This window comes from Dermacentor andersoni, chromosome 4 (genome assembly GCF_023375885.2).
Source record: "Dermacentor andersoni chromosome 4, qqDerAnde1_hic_scaffold, whole genome shotgun sequence".
Taxonomy (NCBI): Eukaryota; Metazoa; Arthropoda; class Arachnida; order Ixodida; family Ixodidae; genus Dermacentor; species Dermacentor andersoni.
The window spans coordinates 71,376,599-71,390,653 of NC_092817.1; the positions used below are offsets into that span (position 1 = coordinate 71,376,599).

At 45.3% G+C, this 14,055-nt stretch overlaps 1 protein-coding gene across 1 annotated transcript in view; it reads left to right on the plus strand.

Annotated features, from left to right (window-relative positions):
- Window positions 1–14,055, plus strand: part of LOC126536769 (cell adhesion molecule Dscam1-like) — a 114,555-nt gene that overhangs the window by 40,434 nt on the left and 60,066 nt on the right. The window contains exon 5 of the mRNA XM_055073902.2: window positions 12,311–12,481. Within this exon, the coding sequence (XP_054929877.2) occupies window positions 12,311–12,481 (171 nt within the window). The remainder of the gene's footprint in view (window positions 1–12,310; window positions 12,482–14,055) is intronic.

The window sequence follows — 14,055 nt, forward strand, 5'->3', positions numbered from 1 at the left end:
TTACCTGCTCCCGGTTTTCCCCCAAGGCTGACTAATAATCGACAGTGAACTAACAACCCACTAATAACACCCACTAATAACCCACTAACAAACCATAGTGAACTGTTCTTGGAAAACTCTTTTTCGCTGGGACGGCGGCACGTGGAAAGGCGGCGGTGTTCTCATAGGAATATCTAACACATTTCCGTCTAAACGGATTCAAGTTTATAGTGAACTTGAAAGAGTTTGATCCATTGCTGAAGTTAAAAAAACAAACAAATAATTATCGGAGCTTGTTGTCGCCCACCCACATTTTCCTCCATCTTTGTAAACGAATTACATGATGTCACCAACATGGTTTTGTCGCAGTACTCCATACTACCTTTGTTCCTGCGCGGGGATTTTAATATCCCTAATCTCACATGGGACTGCAGTCCACCTAGCATTAATCTATCGTCGATGCTTGCGAAAGAGCCTCTTGACATGTGTAAGGCTTTTTTTTTCCTTTTCACAACTTGTCAAAGAACCCACCACGACGACAATTTCTTCCGCCAATACCCTTGATTTAATACTCACCACTCGTCCTGATCTTGCTTTCGATATAGCTTTACTGCTGGGTATGAGCGATCATTCCATCTTAATGTTCGAAATCAAGTTATCGCAGCCTAAGTACAAAAACAAAAGCAAAATTATCTGTGATTTCAAACATGCAAACTTTGACAAAGACAACAGAGAATCGCGTGCGCTTATTGATACTTTTCTGACCAACTTTGAAAGTCGTAGCGTTCAAAACAACTGGAATTTGTTTATGAACGAAGTTAAATTCTTGAAAAATATGTACCCGTTCGCTTGATAATTTCAAACAAATCGGCGCCGTCGTACAACAGCCACATAAAACGTCCATCAAACAAAAACAAGCGTGTCTACAGATCAGCGAAACGTTGTTCTTGTGGCTATCATTGGAATGCGCATAAACTGACTTCTGATGAATACGTATCTGCACTCCGTTGCGAAAAACCGCACTTTTTGGAAAGCACTCTTCCATCCATGCTCGCTACCGACACTAAAAAGTTCTGGCGCGTCATAAACCCAAGAGACGACAACGCTATAAGCCTTGTGAATAATGCTGGAGACCGTATAGCTTTTGAACAGCGCGCATCTGTCGTTAACGACGTTGTTCATTCTAACTTTTCATCAGGGACAAATGTTTCGCCAGCGCTTTTGCACTGCCAATATACCACTTTAATGTGTCTTACTGCAGTAGACCCGTGAGGCCTCGAACATCTAAATAATAAATTGAAACTTTCTTCTTTCCCTGGTTGCGACGCAATCATTCCGAAGTTTTTGAAAAGCACGAGCGAGTACACTTCCATTATACTAACCAAAATTTTTGAACAGTCACTTGACGCGGGCTCTATCCCTGCGGAATGGAAGACAGGAAAAGGTGATTCCCTTTCATAAAACAGGTAGTAGGCGCACTCCACTTAACTATCGTCCCATTTCGCTCACTAGTATCCCATGCAAACTTCTCGAGCATATCTTATTTTCCAATCTTGCTGAGTTTCTCGAATCTGATTTCTTCTTCACGCACTCGCAACATGGCTTTCGCGAAACTTATTCATGCGAAACACAGCTAATAGCGTTTACACATAAGCTACATGTCATTATTTATCGTTCTTCTCTCCGCATTGTTTTTTTAGATTTTTCGAAAGCGTTTGATAAAGTTTGTCATAATCTGCTAACGTATAAATTGCTTAAGCTTAACCTTGATCCCCAATTACCTATTTGGCTTGAGTGTTTCCTGTTGTCTTCATATAGGAGATAACCGATGGTCATTAAGAGTTACGGAATGGATTCCAAGGGAAGGGAAGCGTAGCAGAGGGCGGCAGAAAGTTAGGTGGGGGGACGAAATTAAGAAGTTTGCAGGGACAACATGGCCACAATTAGTACATGACCGGGGTAGTTGGAGAAGTATGGGAGAGGCCTTTGCCCTGCAGTGGGCATAACCAGGCTGATGATGATGATGATGATGATGATGATGATGATGATGATGATGTTTACTGTTGAGTAGTTCTCAGTTCGTTTCTGCTAACAGCGTTGACTCTCCTTTTAATCTGGCTTCTTCAGGCGTGCCGCAAGGCTCTGTCCTTGGACCGCTGCTATATCTAATCTATATTATTGACTTACCTTCTTGTATTACATCTCACATTCATCTCTTTGCTGACGACTGCGTAATATTTCGAGAAGTAACTACTAATCATGATACAGCCTCTCTTCAATCCGATCTTGATGCTATCAGTGCACGGTGCAAAACATGGCGCATGGAATTAAACATAAACAAATGTAAGTCAACTAGGGTATCCATGTAGTTACACTCCATCAGCCTATTACATCGATAACATCCCACTCGATTGCGTTTCATCCTATAAATACCTCGGTCTTCACGTCTTATCCGACCTTACCTGGATGAAACACATTGCGCACTATCAACCTATTATGCAGCGCTAACAAATCGTTAGGTTGCCTCCGACGCAATTTTTCACGTCCGCCACAGTATTTAAAACTGATGCTCTATAAAACACTTATCCGGCTTAAACTCGAATACGCCGCCTCTGTGTGGGATCCTAGTCAAAATAATTCAATTTATTCAGTGGAAATGGTGCAGAACAATCAATTCCACACGATACATATTCTCCAAATATAACAGGGCAGCCAGTACCACCACAATGAAGTCTAACCTACAGTTAGCACCATTAGCATCGCGATGCAAACACTTGCGGCTTTCTCTCTTTCATAAGATATACCGTCATCCCGTATAACAAAATGAGCTTCTTTCGGCACCACATTACATATCATCTCGGCTTGATCACCAACAAAAAGTTGGTATTCCATCTTGTAGATCCTCCTCGTCCTTACACTCATTCTTCGCGCAATCAGCTGATGAGTGGAATCGCCTTCCTGTAACTTGCCTCCATGAGCGATACTAACCATTTTAAAGCAACCTTGCACGACATTTAGTTTTGAGTAGTCTTGTTTTCTTTGTGTTCATAACTATGGTTTAAATGCTCCTCTCACTATGAATTGTGCACTCTGCTTATTCACGTTCCTTATGCGCTTTGGTTTATGTAATCTATGTACGTTGAATATGTAGTTTGAATAAGTATAAAAATATTTATTTACTCTGGTTTGTTATCCGCTATTATTGTGTAATTATACTAGTATGTTGTGGTTGTTTGTTGATGCTGTTGTGCATAACTTATGTTAAACATATTCCCCACTCCCCTCTATAATGCCATTGGCCCTGAGGGTATAATAAATAAATAAATAAATAAATAAATAAATGAATAAATAAATAAATAAATAAATAAAGCCCGCGTTACTTCACTTATGATTGGTTTTATTCGTATTTCCATTAATCTTGATGTTATGGTAATATCACATGATTCTTGGCCAATCACTCACAGTAGGGTTGTGCCATTTTTAAAATTGTCATCGTCGTCGCCGTGATAATAATAATAATAATAATAATAATAATAATAATAATAATAATAATAATAATAATAATAATAATAATCGTCATCGTCGTCGTCATCATCCTCATTATCATCATCACTTGTTCATAGTAGATCGCACGTTGGCATGTGCTGTCGATTTACTGCTCTCAAACCAGGCCAATCATGTGTATTCCCCTCGGTCAGCAGCAAGGAGGAGCAAAGAGAGAGAAAAGGCAGGGATATTGACTACCCAGAAAGGCGTCTGGTTGGCTACCATAAGTTAGGGGCGGGAAACATGGAAATAGAAATGAGAGAGAGAGAGAGAGAGAGAGCAAAGAGGCGGAGAATTCGTGCAGGCGCACGGACAGCGCCACGAAGCGAAATGCGGTCGCACAGGCAAAATCGCACTCAAAAAGCACAAAACTTGCCTTCGTTGTTTTGTGGGCCGACAAGCAGTCAGGTCGATGACGCCTCAGGTGGCCTATGATAGAGCATCGGGCTATTGCTATCGCTTTTTCTCCCTCGCTTTCTTTTGTTTACGTATTTAGGTGAGCACTGGCGACATTTTATGAGCTGCCAAGCAATGGCGCCGCCCAGTGTTTTCCCGAAAGGGAAACGCTGGCGCATGCGCCTTGTTCCGGGACTAAGCGCAATTACTCATTTTCACGAGTTGCTTCTTTCAAACTATTCGTAACTGTTAAAATCCTCGAGAGACCGCGGCCTCTCGGCGTTCCAAATGGGGACGCAGTATTGATTTCTCCACGAGAGCTGGAATCGGTATAAATGAGCGCTGTCGAACCAAAGCTAGAGAAGCTCAAGCTCCAAGGGCGCGCTCCATTCGAATTGTCACCTGCAGGTCTTTTTAGAAAAAAAGAAGAGAAAAAGTCGAGAATGAAAATAAATCAATAATTTGGAGATACCAAATCATATAGGCAGCGACAAAAAAAAAAAAAAAAAAGAAGCCCGACAACGTCTCTCCTTCCACCACCAGAAGGTCGTGAAAGGCGGTTCCCCTGTGAGGCTTACAGTTTATTTCTATCTCAAAAAAACTTCGGTCTGGGAGGCAGGCGACGTGCTGCCGAAGAGACTCGGAACGAACGTAACGGTGCGTGGACAGACTTTCGAAGTAGAGGACTCAGCGGGGGGGGGGGGGGGGGGGGGGGAATGTTAAAGGAAGGGAGGCGCAAGTAAGGACATAGGCAGAGCGTCGAGGCCATGTTGCTCGCATTGAAAGCAACTTTAGAGCGTTTCTGAAGCGTAGCGTTCTCCGATGAAAAAAAAATATTTATATATACGAAAAGAGTACAGAAATGAAAGGCTGCTCGCTTGCTTCACGACGACAGGGGCTGAGCAAGGACCGGCTCGGCTCGACACTCAGATCGCCTTGGCTTGGCTGAGGCCGGGCTTGGCTTGCCTGTGGGCGCTATCTCCACCCGCCGTTTCGCGCCGGGCGTCGTTCATTGCACCGAGCAGAAGGCGCGCCTGGCACCGAGCTGATAAAAGCGGTTTTGATAGACGGCGTGGCTGTGGAGAGAGACCGCGCCTATTTGAGGAAATGCTCGCTGCTTGCGCGACCAACAGCGTGGGAGCTCGGCAGATATACGTCACTGTTGAAAGGAGAACTGCAGACCTGTTAATGAGGCGACGAAGGAGCTGGCCGAATTAAGTGCCTAAGTACCCGCGTTGCAAGGAAAGCTAGATTAAGTAGCGATAGGATTAAGCTGCAGTTGAAGAGATTCTTTGGGGTTAACGCGAAAATTCGCTCGCGTTTAATTAGTCTCTTCAGAGTTAGAAAAGCGAGCCAATGTTTCGAAAAGAAGCTTATCTTAGATGTAATGAACGTGCTTTCAGTTTTCTGGTTGGTACAAAAATGCAGTGATGGGTCAGCGATAGGCTGTATATACTAGACGCAGCCTCACTTTGTGGCTAAGGGTCTGTAAGCTTGTAAGCGTGACATGGAGACTTAGAAGAGCAGTTGGTTTAGTTGATGCGAGTAAATATTTAATAGAATGAAATTCTGAAAATGCGGAGTACAAAGATAAGGAAAATTCTGCTTTGTTTGTAAGCAGCCCCAGAATCATTGGATTAGTAATGCATAGTGAGAACATCAAACGAAAACATTACCCACGTGTTCGTTCCTTACACCTTCCTGTCTGCCACTTGCATTGTCTTTTGCAATCTCTTTTGCACAGTTTTTTTATAGACTTCTGAAAAGCTCCTGTGGGTTGACAAGTTTACTGTCTTTACCTGCTTTTTCAGAAGTCTCCACCTAACGAACTTGTCAAGTGTAACAGCTGACACATTTTAAGCGTAAAAGACAGCTTCTTATAGATCATCTTGCCGCTTTGTACGTTTTAAAAGTTATGCGCGTAGCATAGATATTACAGATAAACAGTGTAAGGCCAGAAGACCATAGGCTGTATACGCATACACAGTCTGTAAACAACATAGAGAAACGTTCTTAAGTATCTCGAGAATTACTCCACATAAAAATGTTTTCAAACAGAAACTTGGTAACATAGTCTGTAATATTACACGCACTGCATTCTATTCAGTCTTGCAGCTTGTAAGCGTGCAATGTATATGACTGGATAAATTTACATAAATGTTTATGATAATGTTTGATAAATGCTTGCATAAATGTTTAAGGGAATAAATGAATGCACCGTCCTTGTAAACATGGGCTGCATCGCCAAGGTTGAAGCCAAGGTCTCACATTTGTCGTGGGGTCTCGCTAAGTTTGTCCACCAGCTTATTAATTTTCCGATTGCTCTATACTTATGACGATACTTATGCTTATACTTATCATAGCGGTGCTTTTTGTGCGGAGCAGAAAACAATATAGCAGCCGTCATTGGCTGAGTGTTACGTCACATTTAAAAGCGACATAATTATATACTCTGCTGCTAAGAAAGATTGGCTGAAATGTATTGCGCCGAAATTAATTACGCGGTGCTCTTCTTTGCAATGCAGTACGTGTTCTGCGGTGCAGCTGGCATGCTTGTGTTCAGAGTTGAAAGTGCTCAAACCATGGGCAAAAAAAATAAAAAGTGAAAGAAAGACAAAATCTACGCGGTACTTGCTAATGAGAGAACGGGGCAAAAAAAAAAAAAAAAAGTCGGCCAGTTTCACTTGGAATGCGAAGCATTGAAAATGATAGCAAGGTTTAGTGCTGTGCTGAAGCTCTTTCGACAGTGTTCGAGGAATGCGGGGAAGCGTCATGTTGGAGCCACAGAGCACGCGAGGCAGCTGCCACAGCGCAAGAGAAACAGTGCCCTGGACGCTGCCAGGCGTCTTACAACGCTGGCGTGACGAAGGGCGCCGCACGAGCGGCGGCGTAGCAGGTGTCGCACGTCACTGGTGTACATGATCAGACCGAGAAGGGGAAAAAAATTGGGGGACGCTTGAGCTTCGCATTTAAGAGTGGAACGCAATAGCATTCAAATATCCCTGACTGCTTCTCACGCTTCCCGGCAACTGTAGCTTATGTAACCGTTATGTTTACCGGGAAACGTTGGCGCTTGGTCTACCGATTTGCACTAGCACGACCCTTTTTAATGCAATGGGTATTAGCAACACATTTGAAGAACTCGTGGCTGCAACACTGATTGCACAACGAGAAAGGCTCAATTCCACGGAGCAAGGTCGAACACTTCTCCGTCGATTAGGGTATCCACTCAGACCGGCACATTGTAACGACCAAACAGAACTCCTCCCACCGAACATACGAGCTCAGATCTCTGTGTCCCCAATCCCTAAAAACATGAGCGAGAAATACCACAGACAACGGCGCCTTGCACGGGCCAGGACACTCGAACGCAGGTTCGGTAGAAATTCGGAGGTTTATTACACGGACGCGTGCAAACAGGATAGCAAAACTTTTACTGTGGTAGCCGCAAACGCACAAACTACTATTTCCGCAACAGTCAGAACAGAGTCGGTGGCCACAGCAGAGGCTACTGCGGTGGCTCTGGCTATACGTGACGCTGAAAATAGAGCACGTTCTGCGTTAATACTAACCGACTCGCAATCGGCATGTCGCCTTTTCATGGCAGGCACCCTGCCCAAACTCACCATCAAAATCCTAGGAAGAAATCTCACGGAACACCACGCTATTACGTGGTGTCCGGCGCACACCGGAGTGAGGGGTAACGAGAGGGCGGACCGCCTCGCTCGAGAATATAGCATCCGAGCGACGGAACGCACTCTCGTAGAATCTCCGATCACAGCAAAAGATATCCTGGAGGCACAGAGACGAGGAAGGCAACGGTATAGCTTTCCAGACACATCCTTGGACTCAGCGCAAATGCGGGACTGGCGCCGACTACAAACCCGTACTTACCCACACCTACTCCTACTACACCACATACACCCCACCCGGTATCCCAACACTTGCCCTTGGTGCGGAGGGCGGCCATCTCTTGACCATATCACATGGTCGTGCCAGAGTCGGCCACAAGAAATCCAATCACCCCTTATGGGGCAAAACTCCAACAGTAGGCAGTGGGAGGTGTGGCTAGCCAGCACGGTGCGGGAGGACCAATTGGCCCTTCTCGACCAAGCCCGGCGTGCCGCGATCGCCAGTGGGGCCCTGGACTGAGGGACCCACCCACTGGACCTGAATGTGATTTTTTTTTTAAATAAAGGTTTATACTACTACTATTGGCGACGAACGCTATGCACGAAGGCGAGCTTTCCGGTAGAAACACGGCCTCTTGCGTGGGCCGATCCAGGAGATTGTGCAGAGCCGCGCCAAAAAATGTCATAATTTTCAGGTTTCTGTCATTGAAAAAAGCATATTTAGCGCCAGCGAACAAGGAAAGAAGGAAGTAGATACCACAATGTACATTGTGGTGTCGTCTCCTTTCTCTCCTTGTTCGATGGCGCTAAATATGCTTTAAATGTCAGTTTACGAACACGCCCATCAAATGGCAATTTCTGTTATTCTTTCGCCCTTTTATCATTTAAGTCTGAGAAGATTTACCATAGAAGGCATGCGCCGTCGGTATTTTGTTTCACGAACTTTGTTTCTGAGCTATCATTCTCGAAAGCGTAAGCTTTACTTTCATATTATTACGATATTATAATATCAATATCAATAAGATTTGAGTCCGGCATCTTTTAAGTGCTGACATCCCCATAACATGTGATTAAGTGTGGCAACCTCGCCACACGATGTGCATCTGTTTGTAGTGTACATGTCTGGATATATGGCGTGCATGAGTCTGGGGTTTCTGTAATAATCTGTTTCTAGTTGTCTGAAGTGTACTGCTTGCATCCTGCCTAACCTAGCATGAGGGAATGGGTATACGAGTTTTTCTAACTGGTAGTGTGTCGTGATGTCGTGGAACCTGGTCAAAGGATCCTCCCACGCGCGCACGTTTTGCAGTACCCGAAATTCGAGGAATAACTTTGTCAAGAATGCAAGACAAGGTGCTGCCCACGTGCCTTACGATCGGCGGTCATGTGTTTATGGACTTTTGTGAAACTGAAAACAACACAGTTGGAAGTCAGTGCTCATGTCTGTTCCTGTTATTCGTCCATTGTCTGTTTGTGCGCTGTAGTCGCTTAAATATGTTGCAGAAAATTCTCCTCGAGTACAACCGCTCGTGACTAAAGGTGTCATACACGGAACACACTATCTTTAAAGGTATTGAAGCACATTAGTGGACCTTTATACTAGCGTTCTCTGAAATAGCGCTGTGCTTTAACTTAAGATGCCTCCTTTTTCATTCAGACACCGCAGATAGGAGGGTTTCCAGTCGATTTAAATTCAGTGTGAACTCTTTAAGCTTTGTACCTGCAGTTTTTAGTTTTCTTGAGACCATAATTTGCACGGTGTGTAACCCAGACGCAAAAATCGAACGAAATAATGTAATACCTTTGACATAGCGGATTTATATTCGCCAAATGCACAAGCACCCTTTCTTTTATTATTTTGTTTTGCCGACAAGCAATAATAACCGCAGCCCAGAATAAATGCGGTAAGATAAACGTCCGCACCGGGTTGCGCGCTCTTTTCTTCCGAGATTCCAATCTGCCGACGCCTCTGAACCCGATGTGGTTTTCCGGGAGCGCAATCGTCCCAGCGAGGTAGACACGTCCTGATTGCTTCTTCGTTTGCATGTTTCATCGCTTTCTTAAACGCTCCATATTTTCCGCGACAAAATTGTGTCTTCTTTTCCTCCTCCCTTCGACCGTGCAGGTGTCGTCGCTGAGTGGGTTATTCTTAACGGTGTTTCGATTTCTTAGTACCATCCGATTCTCTGCGACCGTATTTTCCTCGTATGAACCGAAACACGTTTGCGTGACCCGAGAAAACGGAAATGGTAGTGATCATCAGAGTCTTACAACATATAGAACTGAAGCGGTGTAGCAGGAAGCACATGTTTCCAACCTCTTCACCTGAATACCCCGCTGACTGACCATCTATCTATCTATCTATCTATCTATCTATCTATCTATCTATCTATCTATCTATCTATCTATCTATCTATCTATCTATCTATCTATCTATCTATCTATCTATCTATCTATCTATCTATCTATCTATCTATCTATCTATCTATCTATCTATCTATCTATCTATCTATCTATCTATCTATCTATCTATCTATCTATCTATCTATCTATCTATCTATCTATCTATCTATCTATCTATCTATCTATCTATCTATCTGTCTGTCTGTCTGTCTGTCTGTCTGTCTGTCTGTATGTATGTATGTATGTATGTATGTATGTATGTATGTATGTATGTATGCATGCATGCATGTATGTATGTATGTATGTATGTATGTATGTATGTATGTATGTATGTATGTATGTATGTATGTATGTATGTATGTATGTATGTATGTATGTACGTCTACAAGAAGAAGAAAGAGCAGAAGAACAAACAGGAGAATAAGCGTGACATATTTATGTGCGTAGATTAATATACGTAGTTTTACTGTACGAAGTTTAACTTCTCGGAGCAGCACAGGGGCCAAGAGCGACGCCGCCATATCAATTTTGACCACCCCGTGTACTTCAACGAACTCAGAATACCCAGGGCTCGAGCGCTCTTCTATTCAGTTTCCATTCAAAAGCAGTCGCCGCGGACAGGATTCGGACTTGCGGCCTCGCTTCGACGTAGAACGCAGGGCGTGGAGCACAGGCTGAAAGGCTTGACGAGTGGATCAAGTGGATAGGTTGGAAACACTTGCTTTCTCTACCACTGCATTGGAGATGCGAAAATTCAACGTCTCGCTGGACGCAACACACGTTCAGCTTGAGAAGGCGAACAATTCGCTGGTGCGAATTAATGAAGTGATTGAAAAATAAAGCAAATAGGCCTAATGAATTGTTTACCATTGTTTGAAGTAGTGTAAGTGAGCAATATTTAACCCGGTTGTTTCTTACAAAATAATGTAACTAAAGGCGTCGTTACACCCTTGCCGAAACTATCAAAAATCACCTGCTTAATGCCATACCTCTCGACTCACGCTACTTAATTGCAGTAAAATGAAGCCACGTATTTTGTATAACTTAGATGACCGGGAACCATTTATCCTGTTCATATATTTAAGTTGGCCTATTGCTCCAAAGGCGAAACGGAGGCGCTCAGTCTTCAAACAAATACTTGCCTCCAGCAGTCATCTTTCGTGTACGTTCTCTCCTCGTCAACTGCGAGTGGGCTGGCATGGAGTTATTAAGTTGTTACGCACGTTGCCTACATATTTTTCACGTGTTTCAGATAAAAAGACAAAGGGAAAACTAAAATAAAGAAAAAGGACAAGCTACAAAGGCAGGCAGACTGCCGATGCAATGCCCACTACAACTTGGACCATACAGAGAAACTATACTCCGTCTCCTCAAGTGCGTGCAGCGCAATGAAGGCTAGGGCTAGTGGCAGCCAATCAGGAGCGAGAGCCACAGAAGGGAGGAGGGGCTTGCCCGTTGTGAGCTGCTAATCCTTCCGTGAACCTTCAATTAAGTCGGCGTTTGCAAGCGGCGATCAGAACCGGACAGCGTAAGAGCCCTTCTTCCGGCTCTCTTTTCTGATTCGCTGACATGACGCAGCTTTCGCTGTAACGCAAACAATTAATGAGGCGAAGTACAGTCGTTAGTGTCTTCAACGCGCACGATTCTTACGGTGGTATCAATACCGCTGTGACAGTTTAAGCAAACTTATCAAAGCTTGCAAGCAGTACAACTTTACGTGTATATAATGGACGCTCAGCTGTGCTTTGTTGGCACGTCACATTTATTAGATTGTGATGCCTGTCTTTTTTCTTTTTCACTGCACAACTCTCTTCGATGGGTTCAAACATATCCCTCAATTTTTCCACATTGTTATAAACCTCAAAACTGATAAATATGTACGCGTGGAGTATCACGTCAGATGGAAGCTCTTCCGGTCAACTTCTCCACTTTTCCTTTTATTAAAGGTTCTTCTCACTCTTTGCGTCTCTACGTAGATAAGATCAGATTGTACAGAAATGATGCATTGAAAATTGTGAGTCATGGCAAGAAGACGTGGGAACGCCAGCTAGCGGGTGACTGACTGTGGCGGTTCGGCAGGCGAACCTGCAAGCTCACATGCCCATGGCGGCGGTCAGCGTCCAGATTCAGTAATCGGTTCGGGCCGTTGTTTCGCACGGTTAAATAAACGTATTCGTTCTTTCTTTCACGCCTTGTCTTTTCTCCTTGAAATAGTCAAATGAAGTGATGCGCGTTTGGCGCCATTGAATTGACGCGCGAAAGTAGCTCTGCCACCACGGCGGCAGTGAACTGTGCTTCGTTGATTCATCAAGGATCAGGTGCACGAGGTCAGGCGCTCTCTGCTTCTATTCCAGTGCTGGCGGAGAATTTCGTGCCCGTCGTGCAGGACGTGTACGCCATACGAGGTAATGCTGCCGTCCTGCGGTGTCACCTACCGGCTGCCGTGAAGGACTACATCATGGTGGTGTCGTGGATGCGCAGCGATGGAGTGGTGGTAGGGAGCCGCGGCAACGCTGCACAGCAGGGTATGTTCATTAAAATTCATGCATAATGCACGCCGCTGCGGCGGGCTACAGAATGTCGTTTTGCTCTGGCCCAAAGCTGTTACCTAATTTTTGGTATCGCCTGTGTTTCTTTGCACAACATGCACTGGTTGTGCGTGCGCGTGTGTGTGCGTGCGCGCGTTTGTGCGAGTCCATGTATGCGTGTGTTTGTGTGATTGCGTGTGTGCGTGTGAGTGCGTGTGAGTGCGTGTGTGGGCACGTGTGTTGAATTGCTGTAGGCGGATGCCGAGTCTTGTCCCGCCTCAGTCCTACGTACTTCAACTTCTCATTCTTGACCCATCGCCAGGTAAAGCAGCGTTCTTAAGAAGGCCAGACGACTCGTAGGACACTTCAGGGGTCGCATGGAGGGAGTCGTAGTCTGGCGTTCTGGGTTCTAGGCATTGAGTTTCGCTAGAGATTGCGACACTTCTCCCACGACCCTTCTATATAGAAGTTGTTTGGATTGGGAGGTCAATCCCACCGTTCGTAACCAGTTGTCAAGATTGGAGTCGGGCATGAATTAAATGGTAGCTGGGCCATGCCGTCGTCCAACTTATCCTCGCTGAGGACGTTGTTGAAGGGAAGGACTGCTTCTCATCGAGAACGAGAAACATGGGTTTATTTACAGCATCTACATAAGGACGTTGCAGTTCATCAGTCTAGCATGACTGCGAGAGAAAGTACCCTGAGCAGCCGCACAACAGAGGTTTATAAACACTCGGTCCTCCCTCGATCACAGATGAGGGAAACGTTCGACCAGTAGACGAGCCGCCTCTCTGCGGGAGGGCTTACACACACACACTCCCGCACAGGTTCACGGTCCCCACCGACGTCAGACGGTCTTCGCAGAACTCGGGGCTTACGTCAGGAAAGGCGGATCTTATTCCCCGAGCTTACCCCCGCAGCGCGGCCAGTGCTCCATTGTCTTGCGTCTTGAAAGGCGCGTGGGAAGGGGCCTCCGAAGACGTTCCCTCGGCAACTCCCCAGCTCGCGGCAGGCCAGGTCGGCGGTGGCGTGTTCAGTCATAAAGCCTGGTTCGTCGAACTCATCTCGGCAATCCCGCGACGCAGAGTGGCGGACGTGGCGCATTGTCCTGCGGACACAGTAGACTTAGTGACGCCGTGTGGCTAGAGGGTTGCGGTGGCGTTCCAGGAAAAGTTGACGCCGCTGTAGCAACTGGCTGGAAAAACTTGCACCTCAGCGGGCCGTTCTTAACAAAGTGAACTTCTGCAACGAAGATAGGTGGATCTGTCTGTGTACTGCAACCAAGAATTCGTGACACATCATCGACAACACAGTCAACACTGACAATCATTTACCACATGCGACACGTGTGTGATCGTAAGAAAACGAGAAGGGTAGCGGCTGTCTCCCGTCATCACGTCTTCCGACATCAGTCCTGTTAACCAACGTTCGCAGCATTCTTAATAAATACCATCCGTTATCATCCGCAACAGACTCATGCGACGCCCAAATTGTTGCCCTAACCGAAACATGGTTGCCACCTCATGTCAGTGACGTTGAACTTTTTTCATTGCGCACAGAACTACATTTTA